A 24,532-nucleotide genomic window follows, 5' to 3' on the forward strand; every position below is an offset into this window, starting at 1 on the left:
TCCCTTGGCAGCGAAAGAGCAGAGTCCTAACCACTGGGCTGCCAGGGAATTCCCACCACTAGCTAATTTTAGAATATTTTCATCACCCAAAAGGAAACACTGTATCTATTAGCAGTCATTCACCATTTTGTAGTGTGGTACAAAGACACTTTCAGGCTCCATGGATTTGCCTGTTCTGGACATTTCATATAAATGGAATTATATAACATGTGGCCTTTTGTGTTTTCTAATTTTTTAATATGGTGTAGGTAAGGATCCTACTTCATTCTTTTGCATGTGACTATCCAGTTATCCCAGTACCGTCTGTTGAAAAGACTATTCCTTCTCCATTGAACTGGCATCCTTGTTAAAAATCAACTGACCATCAGTATAAAGGTTTATTTTTGGATTCTCAATTCTATTCCATTGATCTACATATCTATCTTTATTGCTAGTACCACATTGTCTTAGTTACCGTTGCTTTGTAGTAAGTTTTGAGATTGGGAAGTGTGAGTCCTCCAACTTTGTTCTTCTTCGTCAAGATTGTTTTCGCTATTCTGTGTCCCTTGAATTTTCATATGAATTTTAGTGGTTTGTCTTTTATATTTAAATCTTTACTCCATGTAGAGTTTGAGTGTATGGCTAACCAGTTGTTTTAACATGATTTAAAAAATAATCCATCTTTGGGACTTCCCTGGTGGCGCAGTGGTTAAGAATCCGCCTGCCAATGCAGGGGACATGGGTTCGAGCCCTGGTCCAGGAAGATCCCACATGCCACAGAGCAACTAAGCCTGTGCGCCACAACTACTGAGCCTGCGCTCTAGAGCCTGCGAGCCACAACTACTGAAGCCTGCCCGCCTAGAGCCTGTGCTCCGCAACAAGAGAAGCCACTGCAGTGAGAAGCCTGCGCACTGCAACTAGAGAAAGCCGGCTTGCAGCAACAAAGACCCAATGCAGCAAAAATAAATAAATGAATGAATTAAAAAAATAATCTATCTTTGAAAAATCATTTTATCAGCATTAAATACTTCCGCTCTATACCATAGATCTGTCTACTCTTTTGACAATAACACAAATTTAATTATTTAGGTTTAAAACAGATCTTGATACCTAGTAAGCAAATCCCTTCTCATTACATTTCTTTTTCAGGTAATTTGGCTATTTTAATTTTGTTTTCATATTTAAGATGAAATTCAAAATCATCTGCTGTGTTTCCCCTTCCAAATCAGGATATTAATTACTGAAAATACATTATATTTATAGATTAACTTTTGAAGAACCTACATCTTTATAAATATTAGGTTTGCTCATTGAGGGCCAAAATACTTCTCTCCAGTCATTCAAGTCTTTTTATTATGCCCTTTAGTCTTAAGAGTTTTTTTTCACATAGGTCCTCTACATTTGTTTAGTTAAATATTAACATCCAAAAGTAACACTTATCTGTGAATTTTTTTGCCCTACACATGTCTTAGGTACATTCCATGGAATTTTATATTTTTGGTTATACTATAAATGGATTCTCTTTTTCATTTCATCTTCCTAGTACACAGGAAAGCTAGTGGGTGTTAAATATTTACCCCACAACCAATCACCACAGCTATACACCTAACCTACATAGCCCAAGAAATTTGGCTGGGAAAAAAAAAAAGAACTAATTGGGTTTTCCAAGTAGACAGTGATACCATTTTAAAATAACTGTAAAATTTCCCTCTTCTTCCCCAATATTTAATACCTATTTTTGTCTTGTATTACGGCATTGGCTAAAAATTACAGAAAAATGTTTTTCACTTTAGTAAGAATACTTCAAGTTTGATCTTTCACTATAAAATACGAAGAGGGCTCCTGGTTTATTTAGGAGGCTAATAGTAAGGAAATATTTTTCTGTTTCTAGTTTACTGAAAGATACAAAGACTGGATTTTTGAATTATATCAATGCCTTTTCAGCATGCACTTGGTGGACCTGTTGGTTCTCCTATGACCTAGTGCTGTGACGAACTGTGTGAATACATGTCCTAAGACTGAGCCATCCTTCCATTACTGAAGTGAGCTCTGCTTGGTTAAAGGTACAGGTTAATTAACTTTGATGTGCATACATCTTGCTTTCTGATTATGACACAAAAGCACCTCAAGGGTAGGGACTCAATGTTATGCTTCTCTGCAACTCCTGTCAAGTGCTGTACTAGGCACAGTGCTATTTTCAACCTTTTACTGAATGAACAGTCAGTAAATATGTATTAGGGGCCTCCTTCATGCCTAGCACTACACGAGGTTCTAGGGATATCAGGATGAATACGGCAGACTCATTCTATGATCTCATGGAGCTTACAGTCTGGCTTCATACACATAGTAAGCAGGGAATGAATGATTAAATGAATGAGTAAAATGAGTCTATTGGCCCAGGGGCCCTATCAAATACCATACTCTAATTTAGGGTTCCTGAAAAAAGCTACTCTTAGATCAGGCTATATAAAGAACAAAGAAAGGTAATATCATTGTCCTTGGTCTCCCAATCCTTACCTGAGTAAAATAAAACCTAAAAAGGCATCGCCAGCTACAAGTATCAGCCTGGGTCAAGGGAAAGTAAATTCAGTGGAGACGGAGAGAACGAAGCTGGCCTTTGGCACTGGCAGTAAAGCCTGGCGAAGTTATCAGAGTATGGGTCAAGGGAAAACATTTTCAAGAGCCTGAGAGGAAATATGAAAGGAGAAGAGTCTCCTGGGTTTATTCTCAGGCTGCCAAACAGCAAACGTACTCCACTCTGCCAGAGAAAGAGCCAGAAAACTGGGGCAGGTGCCCTGATGGAGGGATCGGATTCTCTGCCACTGACGTGAAAGATGGTGAGACGAAAGAGCAAAGCAACTGCACGTCAACTGACTCTCCTGCCTCTTCTTCTCCTTGACCTCTTGATTTCACCCTGCGGTCTAGGCCCCCGCAGGAACCCAGGGACGTCCTCAGGAGAAGCGACTGCTTTGGAAAGTGTGCGGCAAGACTGACAGTATCAGAGCATCTCAGAGCAGTGCTGTCCTGGCACGGCTGGGGCTCTGGGGCAGGGGGCTTCCAGACTTTTGTTCCTCCTCCTTCTCACAGCTTTCCTCAGGGCTCTCCCCCTGGAATCGGGCGGGTACGCAGAGATCCAGAGAGGAGACTGGGCTTGCTCCCCAGAGAATCTCTACGTTCTGGAAACCATCATGAAGGCTGTGAGCTCCCGGCCCCTGGAGTAGGATTCTTTACTTTGTTCTGCTTGCCATTCCATAAATATGAGCACCAGAGGGCAGGAGGAGGGGTATTTTGGTCTCGGCAACAAAATGGAGAAAACATTTCTCTCAGCCCTACCCTTCTCCAACCCCCAACATGCCCCACCTCAAAAAAGAAAAAAAAAAGTTCTGTGTGTACAGAGGGAAAGGGGGGAAGAAAAAGGGTTCTATTTTCTTTCACAATAAAGAAAAGTCAACAGGATGTTCTCCAAAGCTACAAATATACTTTTTCAAACAGTAAATATCTCTATTAGCAGCATGATGCCAGTTGGCTAATTCTGTCTGTCTCAGGAAAACCTTTCCCCAAAAACTCCTGCTCTTGGGTAATGTCTATTTACAAAACCAGCTCTTGTGCATTTTCGATTTGCTAGGTTTCTCAATCTTTTGTTTCCCCACCCCCTCCACTGCAGAGGCAGAGACGAGAGGCAGGCCCGGATGGCAGCTGGGTGGGGATCCCCTGGTCACCCCAGCAGATTCCCCGAGCCCCATCTTCTTTGGAGAGTCCTCCACTCCATTACCAAGAACAGCTTAAAGAAGCTAAAACCTACCCCCTCCTCCCTGGCCTTCACTGGGCCTCCAGAATTTGTTTCTACTGAGCCTGAATGGGCCGAGGCCTTGCCCGGGGGTGGAGAGAACCCTGGAATGATTCAGTCAACCCAACCGTGTATCATCCCGATATCTCCAGCTGGGCAAAGATCACAGTTTTGGGGGTGGGGCGTGGGGGGAGGGGAGGGAGGTGAGAACGAAGGGAGGGCTGAGCAAAGAGTAGGAGGCAGCAGATAGTGGCTGAAATCCTGGCTCTCCGGGGAGTGGTCTGGGCCTGAGTCACTGTCTCGGCAAGAGCAGGAAGGTGGGCGAAAGGCAGCAGCTTCTGCAGGCTGGAAGGACAAGCCCCTCCTCCCCCATCCTTCTGTCACTCTATCCTCCGGTCGCTGCCTTCTCTGGTCTGAGGCCCCACCAAGGCTACCACTACCTTGACAATCGGAGAGAGAAAACAGTGGGCCGGGGCCAGGGCAGGGTTTACGGAGAGTCAGCTGGCTCCGGCGGAGCAGCTGCTTGTTGGATGCCATCCTCTCTGAAGGGCCAGCTGGCCACAATGCCCGGGGCCAAGGAAAGTTCAGCCCAAGCAAGGACGTGAGAGACCCACCCCATCAGAAGGGGAAATGGCCTGAGCTGTGAAGGATCCATTTCCAGTGCCTATGACCATAGCCTCTCCAGCCCCACCTCAGTCCTTCCCCTAAATTAGCTGGATTCCGAACCAGAGCACAGACAACACCACTCTCGCTTGCCACCAGTCCGAGGAGGTATGTGTGTGTTTAAAAATAAAAGGCACAACTCTGTGACTTGGCTGATTTGTTACTTGACCAGAACAATGGCCCAGCTCAGCTGTGATCCCCCCTTCCCCATGCTCCCCGGGCTGACCGCTGAAAAGGAAAGACAGAATGAATCACAGAATGTTGAGTGAGATCATCCAATTAAAGTGATCATTTATTGAGCATCTACTATTGCCAGTGTCTGCGCTAGGTGCTTCCGATATGTCAGCTCATTCAGAGTGCTGCCCTCCCATATTTCACCCAAGAGACGGCGCACTGGATGAGGGGGCGGACTGTGGAGCCAGGCTGCCTGGGTTCAAGATCTGGCTCCGCCAGCTGCCAGCTCTGAGACTTGGATAACTTACCTAATTTCCCTGTGTCTCAGTTTCCCTGTCTATAAAATAGGATCATAATATACCTATTTTATAGGGTCGCTGTGAAAGCTAAGTGAGTTTAATCTTTAAAATAGTTCCCAGCCTACAGTAAGCAGCCTGGGAGTACCTGTCGTAAAGATGATGGTGGTGGTATTTTGATGATGGTGATCAAACTGATGCCCAGATGGGGGACTTGCACAAAATTACACAGAGGTAAGTATGGTTAGGAAACCTGAAATGGTTGTTTTCTGTTTGGGGAGCACGCAGGAGTCCCTGCCATAATCACCACTACCAGGTCCAAGTTAATATATTTGCTTAAAATTGAGTGGTGACTTCCTCGTGAGTAGTAAAAGGATTTGTGACCCAAGTTTGGAGGCTGATGGAGCATCCAAAGGTCGAGAAAAGAGAGGAAGGAAGGCGATTCAGGGAGGTGGTTGGATTTTTTTTTTTTTTCCGGCAGCTCTTTAAGAAACTCCTAATATTTGACAGACAAGTTACTACCTATTCTCATTCTAACCTGCTAAGATAAGAGGAAGTAGAAACTCGGTTTTCCCATTTTATAATAGGGAATCAGAAGACATTTGGAGGTGAAAGCCTTGTCCTGCCTACTGAACAAGCCAGAGAGAAGCCTCCTACGGCCTGACTTCCACTCTGATGGGTTCACAGTGGCTGAGGGCAGACACTCTGAGAAGCACCAGACCAGCTGAGGCACTAGCTCTAATCTCATTCTCACTTGTCCCTTACCAACCAGGAATCTTAAAAAGAGCTTTCACTCCACTGTTTCCTCTTCTCTGTTGAAGGTTTGGTCCCTAGAAGCAGAACGAGGGCTGGGATGGAAACCCACTTCTAGGCCTGCCTGCCTCGGTCATCCCCAGCTTTTGGCCACAGGAGGCAATAATTCTCCTGCTATGAGGTCAGCCTTAGCCATGATACTGGTCAGGCTAGGCATGACGACAGTTACAGAAGTATTGGAAACACTCAGAAAATTATAGAGCAGAGCACATATAATAAATACTCATGTACCCACCACCTAGCATTGTCAAATTCTAACACTGAGCCGTACTTGCTTCGGGTCTTATTCTTCAAGCAGCACACCAGCACAGATACTGCTGAAGCTCCCTGAGTGCTCCAGCCTGATCCCATTTCCTTCCTTCCCTCCCTCCTGTTATCCTTGAGGTAACCACTACCCCGAATTCAGTGTTTATTAATCCTATACTTTTGCTTCGTAAGTTTGAATCCATAAGCACAACATAGTGTTGTTTTACAGATCTAAACTTTATACAAATAGTACAATATTGAATGTATCATTTCCAAACTAGTCTTTTATGTTGGGCCTTATGTTTCTGAGATTTGCCCCTGCTGATACACATGGCTCACTTCATTCATTTTGACACTGCGTATTTCACTATGTAATGACACCATGTTTTATTTTCCCATTCTTCAGAGGCTAGACATGTATAAACAATGAAGCAGCGGACATTTCTGCTCAGGTCTCCTGCTGCACAGGTGCAGAAGTTTCTCTGGGTGAGGGGCAGGCCCGTCTTTGGCTGTGTGAGGCACTACAAAATCTCCCAGTAATTGCGTCAGTTCCCCACCCTGCCACCCCACTCAGCAGATGCCAGTTCCCACCGCTCCTCATCCTCAGATACTTGGCATTGCCAGACTAAATTGCCCATTTTTGCCAGTCTGATGGCTGTGAAATGACATTTCATTTCTCAATGTTGGTTTAATCTGCTCTCCCTGATTACTAATAAATGGAACTTTTTTTTTTGGGGGTACGCGGGCCTCTCACTGTTGTGGCCTCTCCCGTTGCAGAGCACAGCCTCCGGACACACAGGCTCAGCGGCCATGGCTCACGGGCCCAGCTGCTCTGTGGCATGTGGGATCTTCCCGGACTGGGGCACGAACCCGTGTCCCCTGCATCGGCAGGCGGACTTTCAACCACTGCGCCACCAGGGAAGCCCAATGGAACATCTTGATTTAGGCTTTTGTCTACCTGGGTTTTCTTTTCTATATAAAGTGGTTGGCGGCTTTCAAATCTATGCAATAAGTTCTTATGCAGAACCAGCCAGCGTTCTTTACAGCCGCCCCTTCTGTACTCCTCATTTATAACCAATGACAAACAACCAAATAAAGAACACTATCTTTACCTGGCTGGAGTCACAGGTATAAGCTTCTAGTCTGAATATTTGTAATAAACTCCTAGAAAAGTGTTTTTCAAACCGGGGTGTGTAGAACAGCCATCCCTCACCGATCATTTACACTGCCACACATCATTCCATTGTAAACATCTATCAAAATTAGTCACGAAATCAACTGAAGTGGGTCATGCTTTAAAAAACAAAACAAAACATAGTAGAAAATATCTGAGTGCATTGTACACATACAATGTGAAACTTATTTCGTGTGTGTGTGTGTGTGTGTGTGTGTGTGTGTGTGTTTGTGTCTGTTGATATCAAAGGCATTTCTGACTGCAAGCTGTGGTCAAAAAACGTCGGAAGCCACTGTCCAAGGTATCCCGCCCCCAACTCCATTCTTTCTCTTTTCTGAGTTGTCCTGCAGGCCACTGCCAAATTAACCTGACAAAAATCATTGCTTTTGCCCTGCCACTTCCCTGCTCAAAAACCTTCAATTTTCAGAAGCCTAGGCTCAATTTCAATTCCTCAGCATGGCACTAAAAGTGCTTACAGTATGGCCCCAACCAGAGTGCCAGCTTTCATCAATGAAGCTTCCACCCAAATCACTATTTACTAAACCCAAGCTGGCCTCCTGACTGCCTGCCCCCAACACTCTTCACGCATTCTGTCTCCACACACCCTTTTCACACCATTCTTCTAACCTGCACACCCCTCTCCTGTTCCCCACCGCAACAGGACACGCTTGCTACGTCAAGGTTCAGTTAAAATCACAGCCTCTGCTTGAAGTCTTTCTTGATGCTGCCACAGGGACGTTTAGTGATCTGCTGTCATTCTTGCGAACCTCTGGCACTTTCCATACACCGGCCGAAGACAAGGATGGATTCTTAAAGCATTTTGAATGTCTCCCAGTGTTAAGCACAGGCCCTTGTACATTAAAAACTGTTTGATATGCATTAAATCAACAAAGATTCATTGAGCACTATCTGTGTGCAACAAACTATACTGGGCTCTACTTAATAGATTAGCCACCAGAATAATGGTTTTGGGAAAACAACTTTAATAGTTTAACTGCCAATTTGAAAGCTACCTCAACACATTTACTTAAAAGTATAATATACAAGAAAACACCTTTGACTGTGAAGCTGTGGGACTCAAGGTACTTGACTCTTTCCAACTACTCCAAAATCGGGAAAAGGTCCCTTCCCCCCTTGTTACGAAAGGCTGAAAGAAGAGTTTTACGTTTGTTCCCAAAACAATGTTGAATATAGAATCTCATGGGTTCCTCATGGGGTCCCTGTCTTCTAGGCATTACTATGCTGTTTACACAGGAGGAAGAAGCTTGGGGAGAGCCTGGTCTGTCCAAAGTCACAGAAGCAAGTGATAAGGCTGCCCCATGCAGGGAGGCCCCAGAATAGGAAGAAGCTGAGATGGTCCAGAATACCTGGAGGTCTGCAGGACACAGGACTTCCTCTATCACTTTACCTGTGAAAACTGGTCACTTCCTGTAATTCACTACCAACCCGGTGGTGTCAATACAGCCTAGCAAAGTCAGACACCTTCCTTTGGGATCCAATCAGCTTGGGAATGGTCTTCCACTTTCCTAATGTTCCTGTTTAAGCACAGGGAATACTCAGGAGATGCAGGTTTCAGTTCCAGTTCCGCCAGGTGAGTGAATTCGGGTAAGTTGTCAAAGGGAGATAATCAGACCTGAACTGCAAAATTCAAAGGGTAGATGTGGCGATGATATCAGAGAATGGATGGGAAAGTACTGTGCAAAGTTAAAAGCACTATATGAATGTAAGATAGCACTGGTGATGCTAGAGGGAAAAGAGACTCCACGGAGAAAATGTTTGCAATTGCATGGATGGTTCCCTCTGATCCAGCAGTTTACCGTCCTTCTTTACATTCCATCCACTTCATTTGACAATTACCGATTAGGTACCCACTATGTGCAAGACAGTATGTGTACACACAGATGGAGAAGCTGTAGATCATGCTCTCACGGACTTTATGTGGGAGAGAGGCGCACGTTTGTGATACGTGGATAGCGTGGGAGTACTACAAGAGAAGCACCATGGAGCTCGAGAATAAAGGAGTTTGGGTGGGGGAAGGGTGGGGAGGGGAGGGCAGAGAACAGAGACAGCCTCAGAGAGCCTCGGAAGCCACTTCTTCATGTTAACAATAGCACGCTTAGAGGCTCTTCACTTCAGGAAGTGGCCAGTAGCTTTTGCACATTTTTATCTTAAATTTTTTCCTGAGTGAAGGCAAGTCAGTAAATGGGAAGAAAGTCCTCATTCATACATTCTGTAAACATTTACTGATTGCCGGGAACAGCGCTAGGGATACAGTGGTGACCAAGAGACAGCCTCTGCTTTCAACAGCTCATGGACTGGTGGGCTGACTGAAAAGTAAGCCAAGAATTCAAGTACAGATGCTAACGGTGGTCAGAGGAGGGGCACCCCACTCAGCTTGGCAGGGTGTGGGGGGCCGTTCAGGGAAGACCCTCAGAGGAGCTGAAGCCTGCCCTGACTCTTTAAGGATGAGTGGATGTTGGCCTGGGGGATGGCGGGTGGGGAGGTGAGGGGAGTAAAGGGCATTTTGGGCAGGGGAATGGCACGCACAGAGGAGCAGGGGCACGAGAGACCAGGAGAAGCTTGGACACAGGAGTGAAGGGGGACAGCCAGATCCAGAAGGGCCTTAGTTAGGCCATGGCCTCCAGTCTCCAGTTAGTTAGGCCTTAGTTAGGCCATGGCCCAGAGTTAGGCCTTTATCCTGAAGATGATGGGGAGGGTATACATGGTGAGAACAGGAAAAAAAAAAAAAAGATGTTCCCTGAGGAATACCAATATTTAAGGGGCAGAAGAGCCCAGAAGAGTCAGAAAACAAAATAGCATCCGCAGGGTTTCCATTCTTTTTTTTTTTTTGCGGTACGCGGGCCTCTCACTGCTGTGGCCTCTCCCGTTGCGGAGCACAGGCTCCAGACGCGCAGGCTCAGCGGCCATGGCTCACGGGCCCAGTTGCTCCGCGGCATGTGGGATCTGCCCGGACCGGGGCACGAACCCGTGTTCCCCGCATCGGCAGGCAGACTCTCAACCGCTGCGCCACCAGGGAAGCCCAGGGTTTCCTTTCTTTTCACAACAGGTCTGGGTGACAAAGTATCAGCTGAGCTTATCCATTCCGTGTTATAAGTGGAGAAAACAAGACAGAGGAAGATCAGACGCCTAACCAGGCCACACTGAGAATGAGGGAACCAGAGCCTGAACTCAGCACTCCAACTCCTACCAAATTTATCTGCACTGACTTTAATTTCCTTCCTTCTGAGTCAGACTCCTGAACCTCTAGGTATAGGACGATTTCCTCCAGCAGTGCTCCTTTTTCCTCGTCATTGAAGCCTAAGATCACCATGAAGGTGTGTGGTTCCAAGGAAGGCTATGGGTCCTGGAGACAGCTAAGCAAGATTAAGGTCACTATCCTTAATTCCATTTAATTCTCCCTCCACACCATAATAAAGACACACAACACACACACACACACACACACACACACACACACACACACACGGAGAGGGGGGTGACACGGAGGAGGAAGGGTAAGAAAGCAGCACTTGGCTTGGGGCCAAGAGGTGGATCAGTGATCTGAGATGTAAACATCAAATGCCTTCCTCCGAGCAGAGCCCACCACTGGGCCACCTTGCTGAAAAGCAGATCAGTGGACGGATGGATGAGTAGATGGTACAGGAAGGCAGCAAGTGCCCACTAAACAAACAGGCGGTGGGCGGGCTGCATGCACTGAGGAAGCAGAGAACAAAGACCTCTCACTCTTCATGCAAAGTCCACAGTGTGCAAAGGGCACCAATATTGGACATTTCTCACTGTGACATTTTGAAAGTCCAGCCTAGCCCAGAACAATGGTTACCCTCTGGGGACCATGGGCCGCGTACCCCTAGGCCTTATTCGACGATGGCTGGCATATCCCATGTGCTTGGTGAACTTGACCTTGGGCATCAGACTCCCATGACGGCTCTACGTCACTCTGGTCTCTTCCCCCACTGAAAATTCCAATCTCGGATGAATGGATGGATTCATTCTGGGAGCAGGAAAACCACTCCAGGAGTGAATCAGAAGGACCCAGCCCTGGTCCCCTTGCCAGCCATTGAGCCAGGAACTGAGTGCAATTGTGTGCCCAGGCGCTGGTGCTATTCCCCTCTCAGGGAGAGAGGGTCAGGGGCCACGCAAGAGATGACGTAGAAGCCCTCTAAGGAGGAAGAGAAAGGAACCTCAGCTTTGAGGGACAAAGCCACCCTTTTGGTTGTGACCCTCAGTCCAAGGAGGTGCCAAGATGTGTGTGTATTGTTAAATTAATTCTACTGGACAAAATCTCAGCTTTGGCTGGGCAGTTACTTGTCAATTTCAATTCTCTCCAGCCTGAAATAGGCTACTAGTTTTTCAGAAAAAGGATTTCTGTAAGACAGGTGGAAACAATGCGTCTCAGATCACCCAGAGACGACTCTACCTTTAGTGGCCTCTGCTCTACTCTTCTCCTGATTTGTGAAGGAAAGATCAATTCATTCTTAAGAATTGTAAATGCCAGTCTAGGCAACGTAAAGCACCTTGTACTGTCTGCTTTTGGAGACATTAGGTAAGAGAACTCCAAAGATTCAAGATGCAGCAGGCAAGAAGTCATCTACATCACAAAGTAAAGGGACCCAGGTTGATCCTTTAAGGAAGTAATCCCTCTAGGAAGGGGAATTGAAGGATTGCCACTATGCCCATCACTAACCAGGTTATAACAAGACGCGAAAGTTAGCTTTTTAAGGCTCCAGCCCCCATCGGCCTCCTGGAGCAAAGGTGGAGGGAAAAGGAGCAGCTCCTGCTGGGGCTTGTTAGGGGGTTGCTCGGGGCTGACCCCCACGCGCTGGTGCTGTCTGACATCTGTCGGTCAATCTTCGTCTAAGAAGCTGGGGGGAGGAGGGGACAGAAATGGCTTACATTTTACATTACAGGGCTGTCCCTGACACTGAATGACATCAGTTGTCTGTGGCCAGAGCTTAGTCTCCATTGATGGCCAAATGTGAGGCTGCAAGCGCCTTCCTAAAGAATATTCTACCATCTTCACTCGTTCATAACTAGCTAATGTGCACTTTTCGTAAAGCAACAGGCTAGACTCTGAGGAGAGAGTGGCAAACATGTACCCTATGCCAACGTAACTTGGATTCCAAAAGGACTGATTCATCTTGTACATCTCCGGGGATCAATGTATTCATACAAGCACACTTTAGTTGGATGCCCTGAGGTTTGGGTTGTGGATATACAGGCCCTCAAGCCTGAAGGTAAGGTCCTTTGGGCAAACTGAGTCTTACAAAAGAAATCAACCATTGAACATGATCAAGTGTCTACTATGAGCCAAGTATCATACAGTTCCATAGCAACGCACGTGCCAGCTCTGGAGTTGTGACTACTACTCTGAGGCTCCCTGGCTTCTTTTCTCATGGCTTGATAGTTCCCATAACATTTAAGCTTACTTACGTTAATTTAACAGGGAAAGCAAAGAGTGTGTAAGGCCCTGGAAAAAAATTAGTCCAATCCCATAATGGGAGTGCGGGTGGCGTGTAATTCTGGCTCCTTCCGAAAGAGAAGCAAGTTTTGTCTCTTGAAGACTAAGTGGAGCAAAGGCTACTCGTCTGAAAGCTAGGGGTTTTGATCCATGAGCTGGGCTCAGACGGCCAGAGTGAGGGCCACCTGGCAGTGGTGGAGAGATGCCCACGTGGGAGAGAGAAGTGGATATTTCTCAACGGATACTTAGTAAAGGAGGTAACAGGGGCGTCCCTCACTTCACGCAGCTGAGAGAAGACGGACGGGACCAGCACCTTGGTACAGAGTCAGCAAAGAGACGCGGGATCCCACTCTAAAGGGATCCCCCGCCCCACCTCCCGGTGAGGCCTGCCGAGAGCTGGAGCCTCCAGGAAAGCACCAGAGGAAAGCCCCTTGAACGACCCCAAGGGCTGGGGCCAACTGGGCCCTGCTCCGGGGCAGAGGGTCCGCGGGCAGCGCGGGCCAAGGGACTCAAGTCGGACGGACGCAGGGCAAAGCGCATTGCAGGCCGGGGGCTCCAGCTGCCCCCGCCGCCTGGGCCCCACTCACCAGCTCATGGTCCCGAAGCTGGCCCTGCCGCCGGGGTCCTCAGCTGCACCTCGGTCCTGGGGGATCGCTTCCGGATTCAGCCAGTCTCCAGGAAGTGACGTGGGCTCCGCCCCCCTCTGCCCGGAAGAGGCGGGCCGGGAGGACGGGGCCAGACGCATTAACCCTTCCGCTGCCGCTGGCTTTCGCGGAGTTTCCCTGGCCCGCGACCCTCGCGCCTAGGCTTAGGGGCTCCAGAGGATTTAGCCTGTGGCGGGGGCATGAGGACCCCTGGGTGCGTTTTGTACCTTAAACGCTGACTTGGTAAAATTCTCCTCCACGGACTACACGTGTTGCTTAACCGGGAATTGCCTTAGTTTTTCAGTTTGTAAGGAGATTTCTCATCCAGGGACAGTAGCAGTAATTAATTGTCTAGCGGGGGCAGGGGGGAAAGGAGCGATGAAGGAGTGGGTGTGAGGGAGACTTACATTCACTCTACGGTCTTCTGTATCTTTTAAATTTTGTACCCTGTACATAGTTACCTGTTGCAAAGAAACAAATGGATCTCTTCGCTCCTCCAAAATGGCACAGGGCTCTGAATAGAAAATAGAATAGTGCTTTTCAGGTTGGCATGTTCTGTGGATTTACTCAACAAAAGAGGACAAAGAGTAAGGGTTGCTCCCAGTCTTCCAGTCTTCCCTCTGTGCTCGGCACTACAGAACCCAAATGATGTGAATGGTTCCATTTTTATGCTCATTCATTTAATACATATTCATTGGGCTCCTACAATGTGCCAGACACTGAGCTAACTTCAAGGATACAACCATGAAAAAGCAGTATGGATCCTGCCCTTATGCCCTCCCAGGGCTACTTACCTGGAGAGAGAGATAAACTGGCAGCAAAGTAATAATATATGATGGGAAAGAAAGTGCTGTGGCAGCCTGTAAGGCCCCCCCTCACTCCCAACTGCACATGGAGTTTTAGTGAAGGCTTCTGGGAGGAGCCAATGGGTAAGCCACATCCTGAAGGCAAATCAGGCTGGCCCGGTGAGTCTGAGGGGAGGGCTGGGGAGAGTCCAGGCAGAGGGAACCTATGGTGGCTGAGAAGAGGACTGAGTTCCAGGCAAGCAGCTCACTTGCCGTGGGTCTTCCAAAATCCCTCCTAAGCTGTTCTGGGCCAAGTTGGCTTCCTCACCCTCCCAAATCTCCCTGCCTTAGAAGAGAGAGCAGCAGGCAGTGAGGCTGCTGGTAACTGCTGGACACCCAAGGGCCTTCTCTCTAAGAATTCTGCTTCAAATGGGCTTTAGTGTTATAAGGGATGCTTGGGGAGTAGCTAAGCTGATGAACTAGGGCAAAGAAATGTATAGTTTGTTCTGACCTCCCAGGGCAGGGTGGAGGGCTTGGCCAGGGGGAATAGGGGAGCTCAGAAAATTGTCCAGGGGAGGTTGTCTCTCATTTATATTTTCTCTTTCCATTCTTGAGTGGGCCCCCAAGCACATCACACAGATCAGCTTCATCACCATTGTTACTCCTCAGGAAACAGGCCGCAATGAGCACTAGAGCAGCCTTGAAGAGTAAAGAGGAAGAAGAGAAGTCACCAAAGGGCAGCTGGGGCAGAGAGTGTGGGCAAAGGGAAGGACGGTCCTTGCTGCTTTGCACAGGGTGTGATAAATGGACGGAGGGTGCAGTGTGCTTATGAGGCTCCTGGAATTTCAGCGCGTGTGGATGGCTTCCCCACCTGCTTCCTCCTTTCCCCCTACTCTGTCTCCCCTGGTTATTGCCCCACAGTGCTAAAGAATTTCCAAGTATTAACCTAGGCAAGCGCCGTAACCCAGGGCAAGTCTGTTTGAGGGCTGTGGGGTGGAAACCACATCCTGCGGGGCAAGAATGATGAGTTCTAGATTAAGAATCTGGAGGAGTACTGGGCTCTAGTTCTTTAACCCTACAGCTGATGAGTCCCATCTCCTTTCCGGGTCTTGGCCCCCTCATTTAAAAGATGAGTAGATGGATCACATCACCAAAGTCTCCAATAGTTTGAGAATCCAAGTCAACTCTCTTGTTGACTCCAGAGGCCCTCAGGAAACAGGAGAATGGGGAAGGCATGTGAGATGGGGCCCAAACAGAGAGGCAAACCCAGAGAAGTGAGCTGGTCTGAGGAATCATGGATGTCTTGGAATGAAGCCAAACATGTACCTTCTGGGATGGAAGGATTCAGACTGAGGCCCTACTAAGGCTGTGCTGCTTACTTTCAACCCCAAACCTTTCAGGTAGCCAGCAGGACGTTTGAGGGGACTAGGAACAGTGCTGGCTTCCTGGGAGTCTGTAAGGAGAGTGCCTGCCCTGAGCTGAGCTCCGTCTACTTACCTGTGGCTCATTGGTTCAGCTCGAGGCCTGCTGGGCTGAGGCAGGCATCCCGCTATCCTGTGGACCCACAGGCTTCCCTCCGTGAGTGTGGCATGCCATGTACTGATTCCTGGGGAGCTGAGCATGAGGAAGCACAAACACCTCCCACTGTTGGGGAAAACTCAGGGGCAGGGTCTCTAGACCCAGGGCTGGGAGCTATGTCTTTCTCTTCTGTAACCAAAGGACAGCACAATACAGGTTGACCCTGCCCCTTCAGTGGGTGGGATGGAATAGAACACAAGCAAATTCAGTTTCTAAGTGGAAGCAGAGAGTGGAGGAGCTTTGGGTAGAGGCAGATGCTCCTGGTTTCAAGCCTGGTGACTACTGCTTTCTCCCCAGAAGCCTAAGCCGGAAGTTTAATGAGTGTTCAGGTAGCAGAGATCTACTTTAGGGGACAAAGCTATTTACCAGAGGGAAAGGAGTTGAAGAACTACCAGCTCTGCCATCAGACCCCTGACTTCTCTTTGGAGCTTTTCATGCAGTAATTGGTAAGCAGCTGCTCCCCATTGACCCTCAGCTCTGCGCTTGTCATATACTTCCTCTCCCAGCTTCCCCACACAGAAATCTAGGGAGTGCTGGAGTGCTGTGCTAAGGATGCTGGGGAATCTTCTACTGATGGGGAAATCTGTGGTTGATTAGCAATGTCTGCCATGGATGAGTAAGGGCAATGTGATGGTACACATTCCAGTTTGTTATTTTGTTGTTATTATTTTTATGAGTGAATTGAACACTCACGATGTGGCAGGCAGTATTCTAAGCGGTTCCTGTTTAATCTTTACGATGACTCTACGAGGTAGGTACTGTTATTATTATTAGCATGAAGCTAATAATAAGTAGAAAAATGGAGAATCCAACATGGGCAACCTGGCCCATGGCCGGGTTGGGGTGAAGGGAGGGGGCAGTACATGACCACACACCTAACTAACAAAAGATCTGGCACTCAGCCTCGGCCTGGGAGCTTTTATATGCCTCCTCCAGTTTGGAGCACTCAGGACCAGCAGGTGGCAGCACCTCGCAGGGTGAGAGGAAAGGGCAGATCCCAGCTTGGCATGGGAGTCCTTCAGGGATCAGACAGCCCAGATATCTATCGAGGAAAGCAAGAACAAATGAGGGTGCGGAGGAAGGCTAGCCAAGGGGCCCAGAGGAGGAGGGACAGAGCCTCAGACCCACAGGGAGCTGCCATGGCCAATGCTTTAGTTCCATCCGCAGCGCGAGTCTCTCAGCTTGCATTTCATGGTGCCTGCTGTGGGCTTTTTTTTCCTCCACTCTGGGAGAATGACTAACTTTAAGGACTAAAAAAAAAAAGTGTTTTGATTACACTGCCTTTTTACCAACTGGGAGCATTAGTCACCGTGGATTGCTGCAGATAACGGGGAAGGCAAGCAGCATCCCCCTCCTCCCCCTCCTGCTCCCTGATTAGCTCACAGAAGCCAGGGAGGAGACGCGAGTGAGGGAGAGAGAGAGAGCGCACCAGGAGGGAAAACAATCCCCCCTGGACAACATATGCCCCAGGCATCAGTCCAAGGATGCTCTGTCAAGCCTGGGCAGCCCCCTGACGACTTGCCCCACAGTGGGAGGCGTCCACTGGAAAGAGAGCTCACGGGAGGAACACTGAGCCCACTGCTCCCGCCGTCCAAGTTGGCTTTGGGTGGCCTGTTCCTCCAGGTGGGTCCACCAAGGGGAAGTCAGAGGAAGTCCCTGAACGTGTGGCTCCCGAGGTGGGGCGCTGGTGGCTGAAAAGGATGAGGGAGAGCACAGTGGAGTCATCATGGCTGTGATGTGAGGCTGGTACCCAGGCCGTGGTGGGGCTAAGAAATGCCTTAGGGCTGGCATCCTCAGGGCTCGGATTGGGGTTGAGAAGTTCCTGCAGGTGGGGATGGTACCCACTTTCCACGCTCCACACTTCACCATTCTCTTTTCTTCTCCATCCTCACGGGGGCGATATCTAGTACTTTGGCCTCATCTTTCTATCCAGAGTGGCCTTTGCACCTGCTGTGGTGCTGGTGGGGCAGGAGAGCTAAGGCGCTCTCCCCGTCTGGCCTGTTGGCCAAGGTGCCAGAGATGGGAGCTCTGTGCCTGGTTGGGGAAGAGAAATAGAGAGGCATGGCGCTGGGCTGTGTCAGGGACTGGCTGGCCCTGTGAATCCTGTTTTCTCTGCCCAGCCCTGCAGCCCATTCTCCCCAACAGTGTTGTTCCACCCTAGGAAGAAGTCACTGCTCTGAGTGGCCCTAGTAGGCCACTCATGGCTATCTGTGTGAAGAGTTCCAAGGGTCAGGACAAATTAGCATTGGACTCTAACAGTAAAGACAAAAGAAATTTTATTTTTCCATCTCTCAAGATCAAAGTACTTCATCTTGATTTTGCTACTGCTGATTCTCTTTTATTTTTTTTTAGATTTATTTTTGGCTGCGTTGGGTCTTCATTGCTGTGCACGGGCTTTCTCTAGTTGCGGCGAGGGAGGCTACTCTTCGTTGCAGTGCACGGGCTTCTCACTGCGGTGGCTTCTCTTGTTGCGGAACACGGCCTCTAGGCTTGCGGGCTCCACAGTTGTGGCTCTCGGGCTCTAGAGCACAGGCTCAGTAGTTGTGGCGCATGGGCTTAGTTGCTCCGCGGCACGTGGGATCTTCCCGGACCAGGGATCGAACCCGTGTCCCCTGCATTGGCAGGCGGATTCTTAACCACTGCGCCACCAGGGAAACCCGTGATTCTCTTTTAAAACTAAAACATCCACAGGTGTCTGGTGTTCACTGATCTCAAAAAGCGTATAGGGCAGCACCTTAGAGCAAACGGGGTTAAAAGAGGGAGAAGGCCTGGGAGAAATCACCCTCAGCCCCCAGGGCCATCAGTGCAATAGGGGATGTCCAGGTGCCAGGGTTGCTGTGTAGTTAGTTCCATCGGCTCTGGCCTGTCTCTTCAGGCTTTGCTCCCCCGAGCGTCTTACAACTGGCCTCTGGATGCTCCCAAGCCCCCTTCTCTGCCCTCTGAAGTTTCCCGTAATAGTAACTACCATTGACACTTACGGGCACTGCGTTAAGCATTTGGCACGTATTAGATCGTGTCTTTTTCACAGTAACTTGATGCGGAGGCTCCTCTGATTATCTCCTTTTTATTGATGAGGAAACCGAGGCTGAACGGATTGCCCAACGTCGTAGAGTCAGCCAAGTGAGAACGACAGGTGTTTTAAACCCAGGCTGTGTAAACTGCCTCGGAGTAGAAAAGAAAGTATCAAAAGGTCAGGGAGCTGGCATTTATGGGAGACCTACTCTCACATGTCATCTCGTTTGCCTCCTCCCTGAAGGGGGACAATGAGGCTTGGAGGGCTTGACCCCGGGAAAGCTTGTGCTGAACGTCAAACTGAAGTCCTAGCTGCAAAGCCCGTGCTCCAGCCGTGGTGCCGTCCAGCGGTCAGCTTGCAGCTGCGGGAGGGTACCCACTGGGGACAGTATAGGGGGGACAGGCTTTGAGATGATTGTGGGTGATAGAGTGACCTCCAGGTTTTTGTCCCCTGGCTGGGATGGCCGCCCATTCCCAGCTGTAGCCACAGGGCCTCCCAGGTAGGCACAGCCCCCAGGAGAGCATGGCTTTCATGGGGAATCCTTGCAGGTTCTGTAGGTGGCGAAGAGCAGATCTGGGGGGATGGGGAGCGTTGCCCTAGCCTGACCTCACTCCAGGCCTGGCTGCCAGCGTCCACCCCCTGCTGCTGTGGCCGAGACAGCCCCCAGACACCGGCAGGGCAGGTGGCAATTATCCCTGGGCACTGATTATACCGCAGGGCCGTCCAGAGCCCCAAATAGCAGCTCAGCCTGGCACAGGAGTGGGGGAGGAGAAGGGTCCCGCTGGGGAAGAAGGGGCAGGATTGAGAGGGTGCATATGGGATGGATGTATTTGGAAGGACTGTGGGGTGGGAGAGGAGCTCACCACGTTAAGGCTTCTGCCTTTCGGGGCAGGCGAGGGCCATCAAGGAAAAGAATGAGGTCCCCGCTGCAGCAGGCCGACCCAGAAGAATTAGATGGGGCAGACGCCACTACTCCAGCCTTCCTGAGGGTAAATCTGGTCACCCGAGAAGGTGGTACCCAGCATGAGCGGGGATGTAGAGAGGGTCTCACAACATAGGAGGAACCAGTGGCGCCACTGAGGCCAGACCAGCTGCCCGCCTCCAGCCTTGACCCGCGGCACCTCCGGATTGATCAGCAAAGGACCCCCAAAGAAGGCACACAGGGAAGGGAAGGGAGGCTAAGTGAGTGCGAGGAGGGGGTTGGGGGCACAGATTCCCCAAACCCCACAGGGCCAGGCCAAGGTCCGTGTGCAGTACAGGTCTTAGACCCTCGTCCAGCCATCCCTTGCCTCACATGGGTCTGCAACTTCCCGGGCCCCATGGACCCTCCCTCAGGGTGATCTTCAACCAGAGGTAAAGCCAGGTGGCCGCAGGCCTCAGAGGCTGAGGTTCCAGGAGCCGGGGCCACGGGGCGCCCTGCAAGAAGAGGCTCCTCGCCCCTCCGTGTCTAACTGCCCTCCCTCTGCCCAAGCCGCTGCCTCTGGACCTCTCTGAGGTGTCACAGAGGGCTTGAGACCTGCGGGGCCAGCAACTCTCCACAGCGAGGGCTGAGCAGGATGGGGGTGGAGGGAGAACCCAGTTTCTCAAGCAAGTCAAGGGAAAGTCAGGTGGCTGGACCCTGAAGGCGCTTGGGTGCAGTGAGCCGCAGCTTCCTTTGGGGGCCTCTCGGATCCGCCGCCCCCAGCCCTGGATCTGGCATCTTTAGAGGCTTGCCTGATGCAGCAGGATGGGCGCCCAGAATGGCTGAATGGGAGGAGCATGAAAATAAAATAGAAAAAGAGCAATATATTCCCCAGCATGTACCCCATTTTCCTTCTTGTGTAAGTATAGATTCCTCTGTGTTTATCTCCCCCCACCCCCCACCCTGCACACAGACTTTGAGAGTCTGCAACCATTGCAGCCTCCCTTCCTGTCGGCCCGGGAGGGGGCTGAGCTGCCAGTCCTTCCCCCACACCCAGGAGCTACAGCTGAGGGGAAAACCAGGGCAGAGTTCTTCCCAATATATGCCACTCTGGGGACAAGGCCAGGCAGAACCTGGTTTCCCAGAAGCCCTTGATTGTTGCTGGGTTTTTTTTTTTTTTTTGGTGGGGGGGGGGTTCTCGTGGACCCACCGTGCCCAGCGTCTGCACTCCTTCCTTCCAACCTGTGGGACCCAGTACCCATCTGGCAGCACCTGCTTGAGGGCCACCTGTGAGTCCTCCAGGCGCAGGTCAGAGAAGGAGGCTGTCAGTGGCTCCAAAGCACCTCTCCCAGCAACTCTGCTAATCCAAATAAGATAGGGAAAAGGCAGTGGGAGGAAATGATAGTTTCATGGTTATTTTCAGAAAGGAAACAAAAAAAAAAAAAGATGCAAACAGGAGCACACCCTGCATTTTGGTGCAAAATCTAGGAGTCTCGGGGAAAAAGAACCTACAGTTCTTCTTTCCTGTCCTTTCACCAGATGCCAGGGAGGGGCTGCCAGGGCTGCTGGGGACCTTGAGCTGCTTTCGTTCAGGGGGAAAGGGAGGTGAGGGGCTTAGGGAGGAGCCTGCAAAGACTCTTCTGATAAAGGCAGGCTGGGGGAAGCTGAGGCATGTCTGTCTTGTGGGCAGCCAGGGGCCCACCCTTTTGGGGGTGGAGGAGTTAGAGGGGTGGGGTGGAGGAGCGAGTGGAGAACTGGGAAATTCTGGAGCCGATGCTTGTAAAGCGCAGTGGCATGTGTAGGATCGGTGGGCTGGGAGGGTGTGTTCTAGGAGCACAGCGCAGAAAGAGAAATCGAGAGGGGGAGGGAGGGCAGGAGAGACTGCTTGCGGGAGAATTGAGTGAGGCCGCTGTGAGCATGTGTGCAGGGCGCGTACAAAGAGGGGAGCCCCCACCCCCCGCCGCACACCCCCCACCCCCGCCCTGCTGCCAGCGGGCTGCACACAGAAGGGACCGCTGAGGGCCCCGCCAGCTCCAAAATGCTGCATGAACAGAGGCCAGAGCCCATCTTCCGGACCCCAGAGGGAAACTGGGCTTTGCTCTGTAACCTCTGGGGTTCCCTGGACGATGCCGGGGGAATGCAGAGGGAAGTAGTGACCTGAACCTCTGGTGGCGGCGTGGGATGGGGTGGTGTCTGGAGGCCTGTTCTTGGATTTGTTTGGAGATTCCTATAAGAAAGTCTGGAGAGACTCAAGGGTAGGGGGATGTGGATGGGAGAGAGGTGGGAGCCAAGGACAGAGCTGCTGGGAGAAGGCTGGTGTGCCAAGGATGGGGAAGAAGCGAGCTAAGAATCCCAAGTGGGTGCAGATGAGGTGCTGTTCTCAGAGTAGGGGCGAGAAAGAGCTGAGAATAAGCAGACCTAAGAGAACCGGAAGAGGACATTGGGAAATCGGCTGGCCCAGGGTCCTGCCTGAGGCAGGCGAGGTATTATTATCCCCATTTCAGAGATGTGTCATCTGAGGCCCAGAGAGGTTAGTCGCTGCGTCCAAGTTTCTGTGAGTACTCAGAGAAGGCGCTACAGGGGAGAGCTGGGCAGGAAGCAAACTCAGGCCATCTGTTGGGTGGTCAAATGGGTGATGGAGGGGTCTCTGGTGTTGACATAGGGGGACCCACCAGGTATTGTTCCAGGGAAGACAAAGGTAGGCTGAACGTCAGGAAAATCCCTGTCCCAGGAGGCCCATAGGGCCTTGGATTCTCCTTGCGTGGGAGGAATGCCTCGTCCCTCCCAGCCTGCTAAACCAGACCAAGCCCTGGGACCTGGGAGAGTTGGGGAGGAGGTGGAGGTAATGACTCAACCCATCCGACACAGGCTTGACCCAGGGGTGGTTGGGAAACCCAGCAGATGCTCCAGTGGGGTGAGGGGTGGAATAAATAGGTGATGTTTAGATAAGGGAGAGAGAGTGTGCCGGCTGGGAGACGCTGCTGGTTCCGGGCAGCCCGTTAGGAGGAGGGTGGGCTTTGGGCTTTGGGGTTGGAAAGAAGGAATGAGGTTCCAGAACCTCCTGAGAGGCCTTTCCCGGTAGGAGAGGTAGAGGCTCAGGTGGTGGGTTTGGGGCTAAAATCCAAACATGGAGGACTCCCCGCCGTATGCGTCTTCAGGGTGGAGACCCAGAGGCAGAGCTTCTGAGCCCTCCAGGCACTGCAGCTCCCTCAGCGGGGCAGTGGCTCCTGCCAGGAGCCGGCCACCCTCCGGGGCCTTCCAGTCCACGGGCGGGAGGCTGACCGTCCACGCCCCTCAGGCCACTCTGAGAGCATTTGGATCGAACGGGACCCCAAACCAGGGGACCTCACTAAATGCCAGTTTCTATGCACTTTGCAGACAAATAAGGGAGAGAAAGGGTTAAAAAGCACATTCCCCAAACAATCACAGCCGCAGAACATTCCCCCACCACAGACACAGGCCAGAAGGAACTATAGTCAGGGAACAGAGGGCCCAGGGAGCCAGTGGGTCTGGAGAGAGGCCGGAAAGTCTGAGCAGCAGGAAGCAGGATCATTAAGTTCAGGCCCAGGAGGTCAGGAGCAGAGGTCTCTCCCGCGTCCTGCCGTCCTGCCGCTGTAGGCTCTGGCTCAGCCCCGCTGTGGGGAGGTGAAGGGGTGGGTCTTGTGTGTACTGTGTGCTGGTCCCAGAACATCAGAGCTGGGGGTGCTGTATAGATCTACCACTAGCACCACTCACTTTCCTGCTAGGACTTTAAGACCCAGAGGGGGACGGTGACTTTGCAAGCATCATACAATTTTGTCCTAATCTCAGAGTCAAGACCGACAGCCAGATCGCCTGACTCCTGATGTAGTGGAGCCCAGAGGTGTACAGTTGTTTGACGATCTAGATTCTCATTGGATGTAGATTTCAGCGCCCCAAGACCCAGAAGTTTCTGTGAAGCAGGGACCATTCATTCCTGAGCTTGTCACCTCTGAGCCATCTGGACCCTGTGCGGTTTCCTCACCTGATCTAGTAGGAAGAGCTCAGACCTAGCTCCTAGCTCTGCCGGGAACATCTGCCTGGAATATTCACCTGTCAAAGGAGAAAAGCATCCCTCAACAGTCTTCTTCAGGTTTCTGGGACAGAATAGCTCTTTTTCACAATTTTACATAGCAGCACATCTGCTCAATAGCCCTGTGGAGAGGAGGGGCATGAACTCCATTGTACAGATGGGAGAACAGAGGCTCAACCAGGTTCCAAGATCGACCTATGGTCTAACACAGAGGGAAAGGCAATGCTAGGGCTGAAGCTACGCCTTTGGTCTTTTGGCTGAGAGCCTGAGCTCTTCCAACAGCAGCAAAGGAGAAGCAGGTGGGTAGGCTGAGGAGGGGGAAGGCAGAGGTCTGTCCGTGTCTGGAATTGTGGAAGCTGAACTCTAAGTGCCCAAAAGAAAGAGGGTGTGGGGCGGTCTTTACTCCCAGCTCACCATCTCAGGTTCTGGGCTGAGGAGCAGGCGGGGAGGCCAGCAGGAGGGATGCTCTGCACAGACCGAGGAGAATCAGAAGATGGAACCCACATCCTAACCCCTCCCCCCAGCCCCAGAAATGGCTGCCCTGTAGCAAGAAGTAGCGACCAGGATGTAACACAGGGAAGTGTCATCTGGGTTGGACGACCTCCACCGAGCCAGCTGGGCCTGCTCCAGAGATTCCAAGCTGCTAGGTTGTTTCCTGGGGACTGTGGGCCACTGGAATTTTCTCTTCCTCTTTGGGGAAAAGGACAAGAGAGTGAGCAGCCCTACAGGCCACCAGGGGAGCATCCCAGGTAATCCACTCTACCTAGAGTCCAATGGGATAATTCACAAGAGACCTTAGCACGGCACTTGGCAGGTAGTAAGTTCTCAGTACCTTTGGGGTTTCCTTATTATTGTGGGACCTGGGAGAGGACTTTCTAAGATCCCCCAGGAAGTTTCCCTCAACCCACCCTTACCTCCCCCGCCTCCCCCGCCTCCCACTAGACTCTGA

General features: G+C 50.6%; 1 protein-coding gene across 1 annotated transcript in view; it reads right to left on the reverse strand.

The window, feature by feature from the left end:
* The window catches only part of BIN3 (bridging integrator 3), a 44,166-nt gene extending 30,893 nt beyond the window's left edge, over nt 1-13,273 (reverse strand). The window contains exon 1 of the mRNA XM_082656327.1: nt 13,199-13,273. Coding sequence (XP_082512453.1) covers nt 13,199-13,206 — 8 coding nt within the window. The 5' untranslated portion in view covers nt 13,207-13,273. The remainder of the gene's footprint in view (nt 1-13,198) is intronic.
* Nucleotides 13,274-24,532: the final 11,259 nt, after the last annotated feature.

This window comes from Grampus griseus (assembly GCF_964374135.1).
Source record: "Grampus griseus genome assembly, chromosome: 6".
Classification (NCBI taxonomy): domain Eukaryota; kingdom Metazoa; phylum Chordata; class Mammalia; order Artiodactyla; family Delphinidae; genus Grampus; species Grampus griseus.